This window comes from Danio rerio, chromosome 16, assembly GCF_052040795.2.
Source record: "Danio rerio strain M-AB ecotype USA chromosome 16, GRCz13ab, whole genome shotgun sequence".
NCBI lineage: Eukaryota > Metazoa > Chordata > Actinopteri > Cypriniformes > Danionidae > Danio > Danio rerio.
Window position 1 is genome coordinate 51,498,898 of NC_141036.1, and position 22,304 is coordinate 51,521,201.

The following is a 22,304-nucleotide window of genomic DNA, read 5'->3' on the forward strand; positions in this document are numbered from 1 at the left end:
TGACTTTACTGTTGACCTGCTTCACTGTTACTTCTTTTGTTCCAGTTCAACCATCAACATGTTTCTAGGAAGAAATTTAGTTCTTTTGGGACTGCTCTGGTGGCTAGTTCCTATAACTATTGTGCATTTTGCTCAGTTTCCTACATGTTGTGTTTTGGTTTTACAGAGTTCTCAAAGCTTGTGGAACAGGCTGTCAGTGCTGCTTAACTTACTTCCCGAGGGAAGCAAGATCTTAGAAACAGGTAAAAAAATAAAACTATATTTATTACAGTAAAAATGTCAGTAATTTTCCTCATGACCTCATTTTCCCTCCTTTATCTTAATCATCTGGTTCTGTTGTAGATATAGGTCTGAATAAGGATGTAACGGAGCTTCTAAGTGAGTGTGAGCACCCTAGTTTGGCCCAGACGTTGTTGTTACCTGAAGATGTGGCTCTCCGTCATCTTCCTGCCCTCAGCGTAGCCCATCGACGCCTGGACTTTACTAGCCAGAGACCCCCTCTTACCCCCCTGGATGAGGTAAATCGCTCTTACTGCTCAGAAAATGGGTGTATGCCAGCTGTGCACTGTTGAAACGGTTAGCACTTTTAGAAAAGATTTAATTTAAACAACTTATTCAGTGATTTGTTTGTGTCGTCAATAAAAATTGTGCCACATAATAATAGAAATAAGTATTTATTTGTATAGCACTTTTCCTGCATATATGCAATACAAAGCGCTTCACAAACAAACAAATATTAAAAAACAACATCAATACCAGGTCCAAATTTTTGTTAAATAAAATAAATAAATATATATATATATATATATAGATATATATATAAATATATTTATATAAAAAATATATATATAATGATTTTATATATATCATTATATATAATAAAAAAATATATATATATATTTATATATAGCATGTATGGAATTTAATTTTTTAATTTGAATTTTCAAACTTTATTATTAAACATCTGAAATTTAAGACAATTGAAGTCATATTTTTATATTATGTTCAAACTTCAGATTCTTTTTTTGCTCTGAATTCCTAGACTGCAGATATCCAGTTTGTAAAAATACAGCTTTAAGTATTTAAGATTCAATATTCTGAAATTTAGATTGTGAAATTCAGATAGCACAGATAGTTGGTCAGGTGTGATTAGGAGTAACCTATTATTAGCTCTATTTATTACTGTTGTTATTTACTATGATTTGTGCAATAAGTGCAGCATCATTTAGCATTACTGACATATTTTAATAACATGGAAAAACTCTTATCCCTCAGAATTAATAGTCCTCCTGAATTATAAACCCTCCAGTACATTTTTCCCAATTTCTGTTTAAAGAAATATTTAGAGAAAATATTTTTTTCAGCACATTTCTAAACCTAATAGTTTTAATAACTCATTTCTAATAATTGATTTCTTTTATCTTTGCCACAATGACAGTAAACAATATTTGACTAGATATTTTCCAAGATGCTAGTATTCAGCTTAAAGTGCCATTAAAAGCCTTTACTAGGTTAATTAGGCAAGTTAGGGTAATTTGGGTAATCCAGAACAAATATTGCTAAAGATGGCTAATTATGCTGACCTTAAAATGGTTTAATTAAATTAAAAACTGCTTTTATTTTAGCTGACATAAAACAAATAAGACTTTCTCCAGCAGAAATAAATAATATAGGAAATACTGTGAAAGATTCCTTGCTTTATTAAACATCATTTGAAAAATGTTTAAAAAAGAAGAAAAATCACAGGAGGGCTAATCATTTTGACTTCAACTATATAATAATATTAATACAAATTAGTAATTACATCTTTAAAAGGATTTGAATCATTTCCTCTCTTTAAATATTTGCTCATACTTGACTGTCATAATGCAGAGTGATGTATCATTAAGGGAAAATCGAGTTGCTTCATGCAGCTAATTAGAATGCGGAGAATTCATTCCATTACATAAGTGTAATTAACATTCAGTCTTTGGCATTCTCTCATGGTTCTCCTTTATGTGTCTTTTTCTCTGCGCTGTCCAGTGTGTGGTGCGCGTGTGCTGTATTCGCAGCTTCGGTCACTTCCTCACTAATCTCCAAGGCAACGTGCTACACTTCAACCCGGAGGCGGGCATCTTCACAAGCATCAGCCAATCAGAACAGGACAACCTGGTTCAGCAGGCCAAGGCCCAATTCCGCATGGTAAACAACATGACATTGAATTATAATGAAAGAAACGCACAAAACCAAACTATCAGTGGTGCAATAATAGCTTTGCTTCATTTTTTTGCCCTTGAAACAGTAAATCCGCTTATTTCTTTTGTGCATTCAGATGCAGCACTTCATTTGGTGGTTTTAGCAGCGGTAGCACTTAAATACATGCCAGAATAGTCATGGAAAAGTGCCTTTAAATGATAGGGTCCTCACAGATGTGTCTGCAGTAAAGAAAACGAGGCTTTTTTTATATAAAACCTCACCACATTTCTGAGCTTTTGCTTGAGAGCCTTATGTTGCCAAGCAACCGTGCAACCCTTATGGGTAGAACAAATGATGGTTGAAGTGCCACCTTGCTGTGCCGGTGAAGAGGCGGCTCTTTCTGGTACAATTTCATTAAAACCTTTAGGACCTGCGAATGAAAAGAGCTTGTCATGAACTGCCAGACATCCATGGATTAAGACTGTAGTCAACAGCACGGGTCTCGCATAAGACGCCACTATACCGTGACCACTGCAATCAGCATGAACTTTGCATCCCCGCTGTTAACCCAGCTCAGAGTTTGCATGATTTTCAGGAGGACCTGTTAGCTTTAGTTTGCATTTGAGTCCAATGTATTGTTTTGTTCCCGTAGATCTTGATCGTGCGTTATGTTTAGAAGTGTAAACAAGGAGAACATCCTCTTCATTTAGACTTTGATTGTTCTTTTCCTTTTTTATGTGATGTGTTGTTCAGTTATTTGTCTCTCGTGTAAGGCTAGTGGAAGCAAGGAGTTTCATACGTGAATCATTCAGCCTTTAGGCAAAATTCAGTGTTTTGAATAATCATAAAAAAGGTCACTTATGTAATGCATGCAGATACGAAGATAAACAAGCATCTCGTGTATGGTGTTGGATGTTAGCACAAACTGCCATCCTAATATAACAATAATATTTTGTGATTAATATTTTAATTTAACTTTTCATATTTAAATGTGTTTAAAGAGTAATTTGTTTCTGCAATGTCAAAGCTGATTTTTCAGCATCATTCCTTGCATTACATTTGATAACTCTTTTATTATCATGATTTACAGCACCAGAAACATTATATTATATTATATTACAGTGGTCTCTCGCTATAACGCTGTTCACTTTTGGCGACTTTGCAGTTTTGCAGATTTTATTTATTTATTTATTTTTACTGCGCATTGTGATCTGCATCCTGATTGGCTGTAGACCATTGTCAGTCAATCTCCTCTGTGTCTACTGTACAGTACAGAATATGTTCAGCTTGCCAAATTAGCATGAATCTTCGATCGCTAGCAGTGTGAGTTCCAGTATGGATGCAGAAAGGGTTGTAGCTAGGCATGGGCCGATATAAGATTCTGACGGTATGATAACCTTGGATAAAAATATCACGGTTTCACGATACCACAGTATTGTAAATACTGCTCTAAAATATGTTCTTTTTAAATTTTTGGGTAAAAAAAACAAAAACCCTTTTTCCCTTTTGAACACAATATATTTTACTTTGAGAAACATTTAAAATATTTTGGAAGAGCAAACATGTCAGGCTAAATGAGTTATTGACTTCCGCTGTCTTCATTTGTTTCAAAAACAGATTTTTTTTTTAAAACAGCATCTTTAGATATCTTTTCAGCTGGAGATACTGTTGTCCTAAAAAACAAAACAAAAAAAACGTAAATAAAAAATTGTACAGGTATCTTAGGAAGGATATAGCAGAAAATTTTGACTGTTTTAAAACCTTGATTTTTACAAACCGCGATATACCTTGAAAACGGTTATCGTCCCATGCCTAGTTGTAACTGTCCCCAGCAAGACCATCATAAAGGGGGTGACACACTGGATGCGCCACGCCACAGAGAGTCATGCATTCTAGAATTGTAAACATAGGTTTATATCAGGGTACGCACACTGGCAAGACAGTACCAGTGGTGCCCAGCTATGACTCAGGACACTGATCATATTTCTGCCGCACCACAGATCGCCATCTAAATAATTTCATTTTAAATCACTTGCGAATGTGCGCGTCTAGTGTGTGTTACTTCCAACTGTCATGTGCATGGTGTACCCGCTGTGCGACCCCCTTAAGGATGAAGTTTGCTCTAGCTTTGTGGATCAGTGGCTGCAGAAAAAAGAACGTATCCATTACGCTGGATACCAACATGATCTGCACAAAAACTAAAAAGCTTTATGAACCTTTTGCTGACAGTGATGAATGTTTATGCCTAACAACAGGTTTTGATCTTTGGTTTCATTTTATAATCCTGGACTTATTTTTATACGAAGCTTTAAACTTTGAGTGAGTTTAAACAAGAGAGAAAAGTGAAAATATTAATACCTGTCTGTGAAAAGTGAATAAAGTGTGTAGTGAGGGCTTTTACATCTTTAATACATCTATAATAATTGTAAAAAATAAAGAGGACTACTTCACAGAATTCACCTATTGCGGGCTATTTTTAGAATGTAACTCCCGCGAATAACAAGGGACCACTTTATATTATATTATATTATATTATATTATATTATATTATATTATATTATATTATTATTATATCATATTATTATTATATTATATATTATATATATTATATGCTCCTTGATATTTTTGTGGATTATATTTATATAATATTAATAAAAATATAATTGATCCATATTGACTAGGTGTGTGACGAGATCTCGAGCTAAATCGTGACAAGATTTTTTTATCGAGGTGAAAAGTTGTCTCGTGAGATGTGATGTTATGATGGAGCGTGACAGTAAATTAGCAGTGCATGTTGGAGGCAGGATTGGATTTAAACCACAAATCAAGTGGCACCTGGTAACCCAGGCTGGTCTCATTGTTGCGTGTTACTCATTTGCTTGGGCAGGTGTGATGTAACCGTGATGTGAAATTTTCCCATTTTAGTTGCATTTTTGAAGTACCGTACAGACATGGAAACGGTGTAATGAAACTTTTACCGTTTGCATCAGAATAAGCCATACACATGGCTGTTTAACACTATTCTCTGCACCTACCGAGTCGGTAAAGAACCAAAAACATGTATTACCTCCGAGTGTGCACACATAGTGATCTCCTGAAGACACACACACCCGTCATCATCATCATCATCATCATTTATGCCATTCAGAAAAAACAAAAGTTTTCTTTCATTCGGCATGTGGTATCAAATTCCTTTAAAACAGCTCTCGCCTATCAGTCCATGCTCTTATCCAGCTGCTCAGAGTTTGTCCAGTCAATAGAGATTATAGTAAAATATTTGACAGTGTTTGTCTGTCAAAATTCGTTAAAATAGAAGTAAAATAACTTTCATTACAAGTTTGTTTAAAAATAGTTTTGCATTTTGTAATTTTATAATTTTTTTCAGTTAAATTAAAAACTATTTTTAATTTATGTATTTCATCATTGAGGATTGCAAAAAAAGTGTAAAAATCTCGTCTTGTCTCGCTCTCGTGAACCCAATCTCGTGTCTCGTCTTGTGAAGTGTCTCGTCACACTACTAATATTGACCTAACTATTTTAATGTATGACAGGTTCAGAAATAAGAAATATGTGTTTACATATAAATCTAAACCAGAAGCAGGTTAATCTTCTCAACAAGTGCACAGTAAATATTACATCTAATCTAAAGCCATTTTACATTTACAGAAGAACAAACACATGAACAAACTCTCTGACTTTATGTACTCTATATACATTATTCACTTGGAGTTGGAAAACAGCAAGGTGCCGTGTTTGTAGTTCAAGGTTACATTACATATTTGTCTCCATCTTTTTACAATATGCTACTCTCATGTGTTTTTCTCTTTTGGCAAAATATATACACAGCTGCTGATTCATACCTTGTGTTTACTGAGGGCAAATCCGAGTACTGTTATGAGGTTACACAGAGGCTTCATTGACCTTGTCTTGTCTTGTCCACAGGCGGAGGAGGAAGCTCGCAGAAACCGGCTCATGAGAGACATGGCCCAGCTGCGCCTGCAGGTCAGACCAGCTGTTTTTAGCTTCCATTGAAGTCCTTCTGAAATCAAAATTCAAGTTGTTGTTGTTAGTATGAATATGTCATAAGGTTAGCTAGTATGCTCCAAAACAGTGACAAAGTTTACATTTAGAAGTAGGGCTGTGCGTTTAATCGAATCGCAATCTGAATTTAAAAAGTTGCTATTAGCTAATCGCAAAAGGGCTGTGAAATATGTATAGGTTATATAGTTTATGTCTGCCGTCATAAATTATGATGTGTGACTTCCGTCTGTGTGTGACAGTATTACTAGCCAATTGAGTGAACACACCTTCGTTCTGCCCAATCAGAATTGTGCAACCGAATTATGCGAAACCCCAAAATAAAACAAACAAACAAACAGGAAAGTGCGGACAAGTGGGAAGTCTGCCACTTCAGAAGCATTAACAGATGATTTTTGCTTTCAAAGTCACAGACACCAAACAAAAACAGGTCATTTGTAAGAGCTATCGCAGAATTGTTGCCACAAAACGAAGAAATACAACAACAACCAGCACCTAAAAAAGCACCACAGGTGGCTATATGAGGAGTGTTTCTAAAAAGTCAACTAAAAGTATTGCCAGTGACACTCAATGTAGTATATAGTTTTGAGTCTTTTATAACAGCTAAGTACATTTTCAGAGTTGTTTGCAGCTGTTACACCATATAAAAAATCATCACAAAGGCACCAGGAGATAACCAACGCCATATCTCACTACTGTTTGCTCCAGAGAAAAACAAGTGTTTAATTTCTGAATATTTATAAACAAATTTGAAAAAATGTTTGAGTTAGTTAATATCCTTTTAAGTTTCTTTTTTAACTAACACTTACTGCATTGTAGCATTGTGAAGCTAGGATACAGAATATTCAGCTGAAGCTTGACTACAAAATTACATCGCAAATCAAATCGAAATCACAATATCTGTAAAAAAAAAAATGCAATTAGATATTTTCCCCAAATCGCACAACCCTATTTAGAAGACATAAATATTCAAAGCATACAATTGCTTATTTCTACCAATTAGTGCTGTAGGATGTTGGAAAAATCTGACATTACAGTATTATGTTTTGCTGAGATATACAGTTGAGTTATTAGCCCCCCTGTTTATTTTTTCCCCAATTTCTGTTTAACGGAGAGAGGATTTTTTTCAACACATTTCTAAACATAATAGTTTTAATAACTCATCTCTAATAACTGATTTATTTTATCTTTCTCATGATGACAGTAAATAATATTTGACTAGATATTTTTCAAGACACTTCTATACAGCTTAAAGTAACATTGAAAGGCTTAATTAGGTTAATTAGGTTAACTAGGCAGGTTAGGGTTTAGGCAAGCTATTGTATAACGATGGTTTGTTCTATAGACTTTCGAGAAAAAAATTGCTTTAAGGGACTAATAATTTTGTCCTTAAAATGGTATTTAAAAATTTAAAAACTGATTTTATTCTAGCCAAAATAAAATAAATAAGAATTTCTTCAGAAGAAAAAATATTATCAGACATTCTGTGAAAATGTCCTTGCTCTGTTAAACATCATTTAGGAAAAATTTTTAAAGTACAAAAAATCAAAGCGGGGCTAATAATTCTGACTTTAACTGTATATTGTGCTATGAATATAATTTCACCAGATGATTTGAATAGCTCTATTTGGGAAGATTTAATTATTTTAGATCGACTGGGGTGATCAATTATTTTTCTATGCAGTGCATATTAAAATATAATAAAGAAAAAGCATATAAATATGACAGAGCAAAAAGAAAAGTTCAATAAAAGTGCTTTTGGGCTTTTCTTGAGGGACTAACAGATTTCATGTACAGAAATTAAACAATCAAACGTAAAATAACATTTGTATAAATAATTTTAAAATCATAATGCTTAACATAATATTATCTTCATTTTTGAGTCTTTAATAAATAATCTAATCCTGCGATGTGACTATTGGATGCACACATTGTGAGATAGATGCTCAAAGGATATATTGTTCAGCCCTGCTACCAATATGGGTTGATTTATTTTAGGTCGTCACCTCTCAAATTCTCTCATTAATAAATGACACAGTGTTGATCTGAACTCTTCCACATTTATTTGCCAGAACAATGAGGGGAGGAACCATATAAAACTGGGCTGTTGAAACGTGTTGTGCACAATTACACATGGAGAGGGGGAAAATGCAGTGCACACATTAATACAGTCAGTATACAGGCAACTAAGACAGTTTAAATTTAAACATGAGGAGTCTCTAACATCTGTTGTGAGTGTTGTTCTTAGCCTTCTGTTGATGTCCAGTTATTTCACTTTAAAGGCAATGAAAAGCAGCATCGATTGCCTTAAAAGTGAAATTACTGAAACCCTACACTAAAGCCTGAGAAAAATTCTCATTTTAGAAGAAAATATCAGATGGGACTTGGAGGTTTTTGCATCTGAACTCTACACATTTTAAACTCTTACACAGCTACAGTTGATGCATAGAGCAGCATGGTAGATAGTGCTTTACATATAGTAGCGAATAAACAATTCAGACAGTGTAAATATGCTTTCCATTGTGCTCAGTGAATGAAGTCTGGCTTTACATTAATGACAGGTAAACTGCTAAAGCACAGACCAGAAAATGTATAGGACCCGTTTGAATTGCGCTGAACAATGTACAGTATATTAAAGTAGAGAAATGGTTACAAAGGCACCACAATGCTGTTGTATGGTAGTCAACATATGAAGTGGATCAAAATCTTTCATCAAAGTTCTTCTAAAACTACTAAACAAAACCCATTCTTATCTCAGGACAATGGGGTATAAATGCACAGCTAGTGTTTTTTCAGCCAACAATAAACCTACAGTGAAAAGGTAATGTGACTATTTTAGATTTCATAAGGTTTCTTTTACAGCATAAGTGTGATAATTTAATTAAAATACAATCAGTTAAATAGACCAGCATACATTTAGTTGTTTAAGCATAAAACGAGATGTAGACCATATTAATGCTTGCGCCAGTAGCAGCAGGTTAGTGCTGAAACTCCATTGAAAATAATGAGATAAAATAAACTGTCATATTTTAATGAAATGGCGGGGGAAATGGAATTTAATTCAGTGCTTCTTGTCTGGTCTGAGACCCACTTCATATTGTTTATCAGTCAGGTCTTAAATGTGGCGATTTTGTAATGGTGCGACAGTTCGCCTGAAGCGATTGGGCTGGCTGATTGAACATTAAAAATCTGTGTGCATATAGCCCTTTTAGATTTTTTTTCCGATCCACTTAGCTCACCCAAAATTGAAAATTACCTTATCATTTACTGTCCCTTATGTGGTTTTAAACCTTTGAGTTTCTTTCTTCTGTTGAACTTTAGCATTGTCATAGCCATTTGAGTTCTAAATAAACTAGTGTCTATACTCAAGTACATTTTTCCATGTAATATTATAATAAATAAAACTGCCACTTTCCTAATCCAAAATGGCATATATATAAACATATTTATTATACATACTATTTTACATATACTTTAACATATTTCACTATCATAATGTAAGTCGAAATAGGAAACAATTCTTAATACAATACAACACTTGTAATGTGTATTTGTAATGTTATGTGTTTATTACTAATGTGTTTTCACTACTATGGAAGTTGAAGGGTGTAACAAACCAGCATTTTTCAAAATATCTTCTTTTGTGTTCAGCAGAAGAAAGAAACTCAAAGGTTTAAAACCACATAAGGGACAGTAAATGATGAGGTATTTTTCATTTTTGGGTGAGTAAAGTGGATTAAAAAAATCTTAATGGGCTATATGCACACAGATTTTTAATGTTCAGTCAGCCAGCCTAATCGCTTTAGGTGAACTGTCACACCATTACAATATCGCCACGTTTAAGACCTGATTTCTTTCAAAATCTGTGATTTTCACTGCCTGATTGATATACAATATAAAGTGGGTCTCAGGCCAGACAAGAAGCACTACATTAAATTCCATTTCCATCGCCATGTCATTAAAATAACAGTTTATTTTATCCCAGTATTTTCAACTGAGTTTCTGAGCTGACTTATGTATAATGCTTGCGTTAACACAATCTTTCATCTTTTCATTTTTTTGAACAACTAAATGGATGCTAAAGTTTATTTAACTGAATGTATTTTAATTAAATTACAACAATAATGCTGTAAAAGGAACCTTATGAAATCTAAAATAATCACATTACCCTTTCACCGTATGTTTATTGTTGGCTGAAAAAGACTAACTATGCATGTATACCCCATTGTCCGAAGATAAGAATGAAATGTTGACTTTGAAAGGTTTTGATCCACTTTATATGTTGTCTACCATACAATAGCATTGTGGTGTCTGTGTAAACATTTCTCTTTAATATACATAATTCAGCATAATTTAAACGAGGTACTATACGTTTTCTGGTCTGTGCACGGCAGTAATGTTTCACTCTGATATGCAGTTAAAAAGAGTACATTCACTGAGTGGTTCTGTCACTGTGGTTAATCCTGTGCCTAAATGTATGGTATAGTCACTGCCACATGCACTGTGATGTGATTTGTTTATTAAATGTTTATTAAGAGTTACTTTTTCACTGGAGCAAACAGCTGTGATGAGGGAAGCACCGAGGAAACCCGATTGCTTTTCTGTGACATTGGGGTACAAGTGATAGAAGTGTTTCTGGAGCAAAGAACTAGAAATATGAGCAAATTTGACCTTCGGTTTGCTGATTAAATGAGAAATGAGTTAAAAATGGAGAAGCTGAAGTCTGCCGGCACTAAAGGGGAAAGAGTCGATAATTTAGTAGTGTACAGTTTATAAGCTAATCGCAAAACTTTTAGGCATGCTGAATAGAAGTGTAAAAATGGGCCTAGTGACGCCCATAGTTTTGAACGAGTGAATAATGATGACCGAATTCACCCTTTTAAATTAGTCATACATTTCAAGGCATTCCAGGGGACCTTTAATGCATGCCATATTACTAAATGTAGTAATTTAACTGGCTTTGTGATGAATGGTTTCCTCGTGTCTCTGTGCAGTTGGAGGTTTCTCAGCTGGAGGGCAGTCTGCAGCAGCCTAAAGCCCAGTCCTCCATGTCTCCTTATCTGGTGCCAGATACTGCTGTCCTCTGCCAGCACCTGGGGCTGCTCAGACAGCTGGCTGCCAGCGGATGCTTCATCATCATCATCCCTCGCACAGGTTAGACCCCGGCCTCCGCCAGCAGTCTCCTAATGAGGGTTTGCGCACTACTAAGAAATCTGGGATGTAAACAGTGTTTTTCAAGCCTGTGAATGCTATGGAAATTAACTTAATTATTTTAAATGTCTCTAGTGAATACAGTTGAAGTCAGAATTATTAGCCCCTCTGAATATTTTTTTTTCCTCAATTTCTGTTTAATGGAAAATATTTTTTCAACACATTTCTAAACACAATAGTTTTAATAACTCATTTCTGATAACTGATTTATTTTATCTTTACCATAATGACTGTACATAATATTTTACTATATATTTTTTAAGATACTTCTATGGAGCTTAAAGTGACATTTAAAGGCTTAACTAGGGTAATTAGGGTAATTAAGCAAGTCATTGTATAATGATGGTTAGTTCTGTAGACAATCAAAATAAAAAAAAATGCTTAACCCTTTAACTACCCCACCAGGACAAAAATGTTTGTATTGCGTTTCTTAACTCTTAATGTGGCTAGTTAAACACTCAATGCAGTTTTTTAACACATCCTATAATATCTCAAATATCAGCCTCTACCAAAGTTTATGGTAAAAGTACCGGACTTAATACATATACTATGAAAAATCCTAAAATATGAAGTGTTAGACCAATTTATTTAAAAATATTTATTCAAAATAAAACATTTTTTGAATGCTAAATCAACTTTATTTTTAAGTATGCCATGAAATGTTCTCATTTAGATTTTTAAGATTCTCATTTAACATGTTTTTTTTTCAACAATAAAACTAAATTTAAGTTTAGTAGTGCAACAGGATTATGTTAGATTTTAAAAAAAAAATTATTTTTATTTTATTTTTTTCATAACCAACAATGCTGTGAGTGTCGTTTAAAACAGTCATTTTTTAAATGACTAAACATGGTCAACCGTTTGGTATAGGGGCAGTCAAAGGGTTAAGGGGGCTTATAATGATGACCTTAAAATGGTTTTAAAAATATTTGTTTATTCTAGCCGAAACAAAGCAAATAAGACTTTCTCCAAAAGACAAAAAATATTATAGTTAATACTGTTAAAAATTCTGTGCTTTGTTAAACATAATTTGGGAAGTATTTGAAAAAGAAAAAATATATATAGTCTAAACATTTTAAAACACTGCAGTTTTTAATGTAAATAGATCGTGTTTTTATTATCCAGATTCACATTTAAAGGAATAGTTCGCCTACAATTAGACAATTTTGTCATCATTGGCTTTCCTTCACTGTTCTAAACCTATTTGACTTTCTGTCCTCTGTTGAACACAAATATTTTGAAGAGAGCTAGAAACCTGTAACCATCGACTTGCATAGTATTTGTTTTTCTTATTATGGGTGTCAATGGTTGGAGGTTTTCAGCTTTCATAAAATGTTTTCTTTTAGGTTAAGCATACAAAAGAAATGCAAAAATGTAATAATGAAGCGAAATAATGAGTGAATCATCATTTTTGGGTAAACTGTTCTTTTAGTTTAAGTTTTTTACTTTTTATTTTAAAAATAAAGTGTTAGATTTTTGTTATTGTGACTTAAAAGCTGCTTGTAAATCACGATAAAGTAAAAACAAAAAAAAAGTTTAAAGCTTTTCACGAATCATTCTGAATGAATCAGTATCTTGTCATGCTGCCCCAAAATGATCTTTATCTGTCTTTATTCAGTCTGAAAACTGGGAAGTTTATGGAAAGAAAAAAATGCAGTGGGAGGCTTGTTAATCATCTTGGCATAGATTTTTGGCAGATATCATGCTTAATTTAATTGACTTAACATAATATTTACTCTAGTTTTTTTTTTTTTTATCGCTACATACTTTTACTGATTTAAGATCCAGACTCCTCCTGTTTGCTACATAAATGCAATAGAATGTAATCTCAAGTGGCCATTTTGTACAGAAGGTGCTCACGTGCAGGAACGATCAATCGATGTTTGTTTGTGCAAATGGCTTGACTAGGATGAATTTCTCCTCTCTTGCAGTGATTGATGGTCTGGACATGCTGAAGAAAGAGAACTCTGGCGCAAGAGATGGCATCCGGTTCCTTGAGACAGAGTTTCGGAAAGGGAATAGGTACGTCTTGAGCTTAGCAATAGTAAGATTGTAGTTCCGTTGCAAACTGTAGAGCTTTGACCTGTAGAAATATGATTATAACATGCATTTGAATTTGATACAGCACCAATTTAAAGGGATAGTTCACGCAAAACTGAAAATTTTGTCATCATTTACTCACCGATGACCTATAGACATCACGATGCTGAGTCAGCACTGCACTCCTCCACCCCACCCCAATTGCAGAAGCAACCCACTTACGAAAACACACACTTAGGCCCTGTTTACACGAATAGGTCTTAGTTTTAAAATGGAATTTTAGGATAAAAACGATCCACATCCACACAGTTTTACCTAGCATTTATGAAAACCCTTCCTTCAACACTATACCGCTGAAAACGCACATCACATGACCACATACACACACTCTGGCATGCGCTTCAGCAGTATATGCGCACGTCTGAGCTCCAGGCAGTCAATATGGGCCGCTTTGAGCACAAAATCCCAGTGAGCAGTGCAGTGTGATAAATGCACAAATGGTCATTTATTCTTACTTTATTGTGCAACAGGTACATCCGCTGTCAGAAAGAGTCAGGAAGAAGCTTTGAGAGGGACAAACTAAAACGTCAGGACACAGAAGCCTGGTAAGTCACCTGATGTTTTAGAGCGTGAAGCTCTGTATGGTTTTCTGCATGCCCTGTATTGACGGTTGACTGTTATACAGGCACCTATATAAGATGGTGGACAGCTGTCGTCAGCTGACGGGATCTCAGAGCAGTGGAGATGAAGACACCGCCGGCATGGTCACCATTCTCACAGGACACTCATTGGAGGAGCTGAGTGAAAGATCGGCTTCCATGAAGGTCAGTCATGCACAAGACTCCAAGTGAGCTATTATGTAAAACGAGTTTGGTAGGTGCCAGACCATGCGGTTGTTTTTATTGCTTTGGTGGAGTTTCACTTCACTGGATCACCCTTCAGCAGTGACATTCATACTAAACTGATCTGAAGCGGTTTCAATTGATAGAGAACTACACCAGCATTCTACATTACATATTATGTCTCTTTATTTTTTAGTTAGGTTAGGCTGATTTGACACACTCTACATTGTGATAAATGCAATAGAAATAAAGATGATCTGAATTGAAATATTGGAAATGTCATATATTCACTCACTGGTCCCTTTATTAGCTACCTTGCTAGGACAAAGTTATACTGCATTGTCTTTTCAGAACTGCTTTAATTGTTGATGGCATCGATTTAAATATAGACAGAAAACATTCCTCAGAGGTTTTGGTTGTTGACATGATTGCAACAAACAGTTACTCCAGGTTTTGTCAGATTTCTACAATTGCAGCACATTTCAAAGATGCTGTATTGGATTGAGATCTTTGGAGGTTGTTTGTCTATTGTGCTGCCCTCCTTATATAACTTGACAGCAAGATAAACTCTTCTTAAAGACACTGACTCCTCGTCCATCCGTTTTTGCAAGAAAACGTGAAACTGTAACATACAAACAAGTAATCAACTGTAAGCTTGTCTTTCTACAGATTTCAGTGAAATGAAAGTCAATTAGTCACCTGGTTTACTATTAGTGTTACAAGTTTCATTCATCTACAAGCATGATCACATATGATTATATCACATACATTAATTCACTTTACTAATTTCAATATATCCAAATTACCTTTATAGGAACTTAAAAGGGGACCTATAGGCCCCCCAAGTATAATAAGGAATACTCCCCATGATTACTATTAAGTGTATGCAAAAATATAACACCCCACGAATAATGTGCAAACATAGACAATGTTTTAAACAGTTAACACCTACCTGCAATGCTACAGTAGGACTGAGATGAATAATCATACCACAGGATTGGTTTCAGATAATATACTTGTTGCTCTCTGTGCCATGGTTATCTCTCTGTTACTTCCTGAATTAAGGTTCTAAGCTAAAAGCAGACATTTAAAGGGATTGTTCTCAGAAAATTCTGTCATCATTTACTCAGACTTGTTCCAAACCTGTTTGGCATTCTTTCTTTTGTTAAACACTAAATATGATTATTTTGAAGAAAGCTGAAAACCTGTAATCATTGATCATTTGCTTTTCCTTCTATAGAAGTCAACGGTTACAGGTTTTTAGCTTTCTTTAAATCTATAAAAGTATATTCTTTTTTTAGTGTTCATCAGAAACTCAAAGGTTTAAAACCACTTGAGGGAGGGCAAATGGTGAGTTTTCATTTTCATTTTTGGTTGAACTTAACCTTTTATGTGGCAACAAAACTACCGTGAACTTGCTGTCATTTTCAAGAAACCAGTTTTAAATTATTTGCGCTTTGTGAGTTGGTATGTTATCCTTCCTAAAATAGACTGTTGCAAGATTGTACACTGTTCATAAAAGGTGGTCAGAAACAATAGTCCGGAAGGCTGTGGTGTTTAATTGATTGTCAGTTGGAACTAAGAGGCCTAAAATGTGCCGAAAAAATATCCCCATTGTACCACCAGCAGCCTGAATCATTTATATAATGCAGGATGATCCATGTTTCAGGTTGTTTATGCCAGACCCTACCTTCTGAAAGTCACAGCATTAGTTATGCTTTGTGAACTGTTACCACAGTTTGCATTTCTTAGTGCTGGTGTGCTCTTCTCCTGCTCAGATGATCTTCTACAAAACTCTGATCTCTGGCTACAAGACCATTTTTTCCATAGGACTGCTGCTCTTTGGATGTTTTCTGACCATTCTTTATAAATCCAAGATATGTTTGTTTGTGGAAAATTTCAGTAGATCAGCAGTTTCTGAAACAGTCAGACACCAACAACCATATGACATTCAAAGTTGCTTAATCATTTTCTCCATTATAAGGGTCACACTAGGTTGTCTTTACCATCTCTTTGCATATAAAGTTCATTGAGTTACTGCTATGCCATTGGTTCATTAGTGATTTGTGTTAAATACATAGTTCATCTGAACATGAATTTCTTTTTTTAATCATCCTCATGTCATTTCAAACATGTAAGACCTTCGTTCTTCTTCAGAACACAAGTTAGGATATTTTTGATGAAATCCAACAGCACTCTGGCCCTACATGGAATGCAATAGTCATGACATTTAAGCCTAGAAAGGTACAAAAAATGTAGTCAAAAAACGTACACAAAAGTATTCCCATAACTTCTTAAAATAATTAATGTTTTCTTAATAGAAAAGTAACAATGTGATTCCAACTAGACATTGTAGATTTTGTTTTCATTTTCCACCTCTGTTAGTGTTTTTGGGGACTTCTGCACTGGATGAACCTTTTCATAGAACTGTTGCAGGACACTCTTTCACTCTAGTTATAGGAACATCTGTTTGGAAACTAAATTAGCTACTTCTTGGATTTTTAGATTTATCATTGCACAATAGAAACTACCAGTGACATAAGTGTATGCTGATTGTGCAACTGCATGGCATATAAAACATACTTGCATGACATATTTTTTTGACTTTGCAGCATAGTTCTGTTTTCTCAGCCTCAATGCTATGTAGCTCTGCAAGTTGTCACAGATGATTAAAACCTCCCTTTTCCTCTTTCAGTAGCATAACTAAAATATCTACATTCCATCTCTGTTTACATAATCTTTGTCATTGCCTTTTTGTATTTATTCAGCATATACATGTTTTTTTGCTGGCTTTTAAAGGGTTAATTCACTCAAAAATGAAATTTCTGATTAGAATTACTCTCATGTCCTCTCTGGCCTTTCTTGGACAGTCATGAAATGTTTAAAATTTCGAAATATCTTACTTAAAAGAGTGTCATTTGTGGTTTAACCATGATTTAATGATGCTACGAGAATAATTCCCATTAGCGCAATCACATGGCAGCAACTCAGTGCATTTAGGCATGAAGACATGATCGAGACAATCTGCTGCAGTTCAAATCGAGCATCAGAATGGGGAAAAAGGGTGATTTAAGTGACTTTGAATGTGGCATGGTTGTTGGTGGCAGACGGGCTTGTCTGAGTATTTCAGAAACTGCTGAACTACTGGAATTTTCACACTCAACCATCTCTAGGGTTTACAGAGAACGGTCTGAAAAAGAGAAAATATCCAATAAGCGGCAATTATGTGGGTGCAGATGTCTTGTTGATGTCAGAGGAGAATGGCCAGACTGGTTAGAGCTGATAGAAAGGCAACAGTTACTCAAATAACCACTCAATACAACTAAAGTATGCAGCATCCATGAATGCACAACACGTCCAACCTTGAGATGGTAGAGTCAGAATTCGGTGTCAACAACATAAAAGCATGGATCCATCCTGCCTTGCATCAACAGTTCAGGCGGTTGGTGGTGGTGTAATGGTGTGGGGGATATTTTCTTGGCACACTTTGGGCCCATTAGTACTAATCAAGCATCGTGTCAATGCCACAGCCTACCTGAATATTGTTGCTGACCATGTCCATCCCTTTATGACTACAGTGTGCTCATCTTTTGATGGCTATTTCCAGCAGGATAACGCGCCTCATCATAAACACTGAATCCTCTCAGACTGGTTTCTTGAACATGACAATGATTTCACTGTACTGAAATGGCCTACATAGTCACCAGGTCTCAATCCAATAGAGCCCCTTTGAAATGTGGTGAAATGGAAGATTCGCATTATGGATGTGCAGCTGACATATTTGCAGCAACTTGCAATCATATAATCATGTCAATATGGACAAAAATCTCTGAGGAATATTTCCAGTACCTTGTTGAGTCTGTCACGAAGGATTAAGGCAGTTCTGAAGGCCAAAAGGGGGTCCAACCCGGTACTAGTAAGGTGTACCTAATAAAATGGCTAGGGAGTGTATAGTGCACTCATAAACACATGACCTGGACTAAAGCAGGAGAAAAGAAACTGACAAATAAAATAATTCATGTTTCCTTAATATAAAAGCTACATTATTACACCAACATTTCCTAGTAGATTTCTTTTTGTCTTTTATTTGGACATTTTGTTCAAGATAAACATTCTGTAGTTCCTAGAACCATTGCTGAAAATACCTGCTTTTCAATGTGTTCACACCATAGGACCTGGTAACAATTTTAGTTATAGGAACGCCTGTAGAGGAACTGAATGAGTTTTTACGTAGACCTTTGGATCTATCAATGCACAATAGAAACTAGCAGTGATGTAAGTTTATGCTGATTGGGCAAATCCTTCACATGCAAAACATCAACATAGGATTTTAAAGTGGTACAAGACATAAACATCTTTAAAGCTAATGCTGGCAGCATTTACATTTTGACTTTGCAGCATAGTTTTGTTTTTAGCACTGCTGTTGTCACAGGTGATTTTATCCTCCCTTCTACTTTTTCAGTCGCATACCTAAAATGTCTACATTCCATCTCTGCTTACATAATCTTTCAGTCACTGCATTTACACAACATATATGCTTCATTTAATGTTATTGTTGGCTGGCTTGAAGGATTAGTTCACCCAAAGAAATGTTATTAATTATGCACACTCTAGTCATTACAAACCCCTGAGACCATTGTTGATCTTCAGAACACAAATGAATATATGTTTGGTGAAATCTGAGACCTGCCTTATCCTTTTTATACGGCAATGTTTTCGACTCATTAAAAAAAAAATCCTTAGAACTGACAATATGTCTTACGTCAGTGTTTTCAACCACGTTCCTGTAGGACCACCAACACTGCATGTTTTGGATGTTTCTTGTCTGTCACACCGTGTGAATCAGGTGTGTTTGCTTAAAGAGGCATGAAAATGTGAAGAGCTGGTGGTCCTCTAGGTACATGGTTGAGAAACACTGCTTTAAGTGTTTCGATCAGGAGAAGAGAATAGTTGCATGCACATAAAACAAAAATAACAACTTAATTCAACAGTTTCTTCTCCTTAGTGTCATTATAGGGGGCACATTCATGAGAGTGATGTGCTCTTTGTGAAGTTTATTTCTAAACTAATTTCACTGGCTTATGATTGACCGTGGCTTGTCCTGCATTAGCCAATTCATTATTCACCAATCAGACCATTCCTAACTCACCGTAAATAGCCAGAGTTATGCACCTCAGTTATCTTCACCTTGAAGAATCCCCTCCACCCCCTTACTTCATCCACTTTTTCTAGATAGAGTGGCATGGTGGCCCAGTGGTTAGCACATTTGCCTTACAGCAAAAATGTCACTGGTTCAAGTCCTTACCAGGCCAGTTGACATTTCTGTGGGGAGTTTACATGTTCTTCGCGTGCTCGCCTGGGTTTCCTCCGGGTTCCTCGGTTTCCTCCTATTTGACATAAGGGAATTGACTTAACCAAATTTGCCACCACAGATGAGCTGTAAGTCAGCAGTATATCTCTTTGTAGCAATCCCTAATTTGTCTTTAGCCATAAATAGCAGGGGAGTTCTCGAGATCTACATGAGCTCAAACTCCCCTCTACCCTGCAAACGGGAGGGAGCCCTGGCCACGAGGATCTTATTAGCTAAGGACAGCTTGCCAAAAACTAGGGGTGTAACGGATCACGGTTGATCCGTGATTTGTATGGATCACAACCCACGGTTTGGAACACATGGCCAGAGGATTAATAATTTTTTTAATGGTGGGTTAATCCTAAATTTATAACAATCACAGAGAGATTGCCCCTCGCATTATTCAAATCACATGTATGAAAGCGTTTAGGCTTGGCTGTAAAATATTATGATGACAGAAGAAGTTGTGGTGTGTTATTCAGGATGTGGTGAGTTTGTTAGAAGGTGTTGGTTATTAATTTGTGGGTTGTTAAAGGTGTTTCTGTCACTACTTGTTTAGCTACTTGTTTAGCCTTAACTACTTGTTTAGCCTGCATTAATGCATTCAGTGTAAGCTGCACTATTAATCTTTAAAAGATCAGGATCTCAACACCCACGCAACATAAATGATGGTTATTTGCACATGTTTATTAATCCTTCAAATCGCTGCATTCAAATCTGAAAACGCAAAAATTACTAAAGAGATTGAGTCTTTAGTCTTTTGAGTTGGTTATGAATTACTGGCAAATAATACAGAAATCCTGGAATAACAGTTTATAATTTTAGATAAAACTACTGATGCTTATAGTAAAGATTAAAATCACTATAACTACATTCAAATATGAAAGTTGTAGCCAGCAATTACATTATTTAACCAATAGGTGGCCACAACCAGCGAACAGAAATAAGCCACTGAATATTTCTTCAAAAATGACACATCTAGCAATAATACATGAAGTTTATTGAGTAAAAAACATAATCATTTATTCAAAATAAGGCTAAAAATAAATATGGGTTGTACAAACTGTAACGATAGATTTCTACATTTATTGTTATCAGCAACAGCAGTTGTAACAGTGAAGTTTTCACAGTACTGAATATGTTACACTTTATTTTTATTCAGCTGATTATTTCTTCATTTTATTTAATTGATAGAATGACAGGTTCGAGGTTCTGTTTGTTAAAACTAAAAGTGTCTTGCAGTAATATTTTGGTAATAAATGGAAGGCAAATGACATTTGTCTCCTCCCCTTTTTGGCTGATCCGAAAAGTTGTGCGATCCATGACTAAAAAAACCATAATGTGATCCAAACCGTGAGATTTGTGATCTGCACACCCCTACCAAACATGCTTTATAATCAATTATCTGCTAAGTGTGAACTCTTGATATGTTGATTGTGCTTGATCAGACTTCGAATGTGTCTGTGCTTAGTTTCAAACAGAGGAAGCAGTGCTCGGGCATCTGAGGTATACATCAGTTCTCATAAATGTGCGCAATATACTGACACTGAGGTGAAGAAACTGTTTTTAAAAAGTAGTTAAATTTGCTTCTTAATATTCCGATTGAACCACACATGGACAACATGGACTGTTTTGATCATGTTTTTGGTAGCTTTCTCGAATAAAAAAGATCTTGGATTTAAAACAACTTGAGAGCCAGTAATTATTGACAGAATTTTCTTTTGTCCCTTTAAATCACATTAAAATTATCAGGGAAAACTATTGTTAGAGTATAAAATAAAGGACCGGCTTGGTGGTTAGTTCCAGTAACTGAGTTCCTTTAACCACACTTGTTTTACTACAGTAGAGTCATTTTGTAAGAAGTTGTTCCGCATTAACATTGTTTGTCTGCTGATATATCTGCAGGCGGCTGTCCAGGCGGTAGCAGCAGCAGGCATGGAGCTAAAAAACATCATCGAATTTTACCGGCAATGGAAAGAGATGGGCTGAGAAACGGTGCGGGACGCAGGGGGTGGACTCGGCATTCGCTGATCGCACACTCACTCCCCCTCACTCTCTCTATCTCTCTCGCTCTCTCTCTCTCTCCCACTTTGCTGCTCTGTCTGTATATGTGTCTCCAAGACAAAAAAAAAACTCAAAAGATGGAGGGTTGGGAAGGAAGGAGGTGCAGAAAGTGACGGGAGAAAAGAGAAGTCAGAGGCACAGGGGCTTAAAACGTACAGCAGAGCCTCCTCAAACCCCACGCAGGAGGGTTAATAGAAGCTAAAGGGGTGAAATAAAAGTGCGCCATAACCAGGCAGATATACCGATGAAATGAGTGTACATGTTTTTTTGAGAGAGAAACGAACATTCATGTGCATAAACATCACGAAAACCATAAAATCGAAATATATAGAACAAGTTTTTGGATGATTTTTGTTTTGTTTTCGTCTTTTTGGGGATGAACCACCACCGATATCTGTGTTGGAGAACACAAGTCATCCTGTCTAGCGTTTACCCTTGGCTCTGAGGGTCACGACGGATTCAGGGTTTAGGGTGTACACTTCTTTTTTTGACGATTTGTTCTTTCTAACGTGGCTTTCCCCCAATTTTTCTTTTCTTTACTTTTTATTTTTGCTGTGTAACTTTGTGGTTTAATGTATTGTGTT

General features: G+C 35.5%; 1 protein-coding gene across 1 annotated transcript in view; it reads left to right on the forward strand.

Moving 5' to 3' along the window:
* The window catches only part of smg5 (SMG5 nonsense mediated mRNA decay factor), a 39,970-nt gene extending 18,181 nt beyond the window's left edge, over positions 1-21,789 (forward strand). The window contains 9 exon segments of the mRNA NM_001024923.1: positions 167-242; positions 343-518; positions 2,023-2,181; positions 6,118-6,177; positions 11,208-11,367; positions 13,356-13,446; positions 13,995-14,069; positions 14,150-14,288; positions 21,562-21,789. Of these exon segments, the coding sequence (NP_001020094.1) occupies positions 167-242; positions 343-518; positions 2,023-2,181; positions 6,118-6,177; positions 11,208-11,367; positions 13,356-13,446; positions 13,995-14,069; positions 14,150-14,288; positions 21,562-21,645 (1,020 nt within the window). The 3' untranslated portion in view covers positions 21,646-21,789.
* Positions 21,790-22,304: the final 515 nt, after the last annotated feature.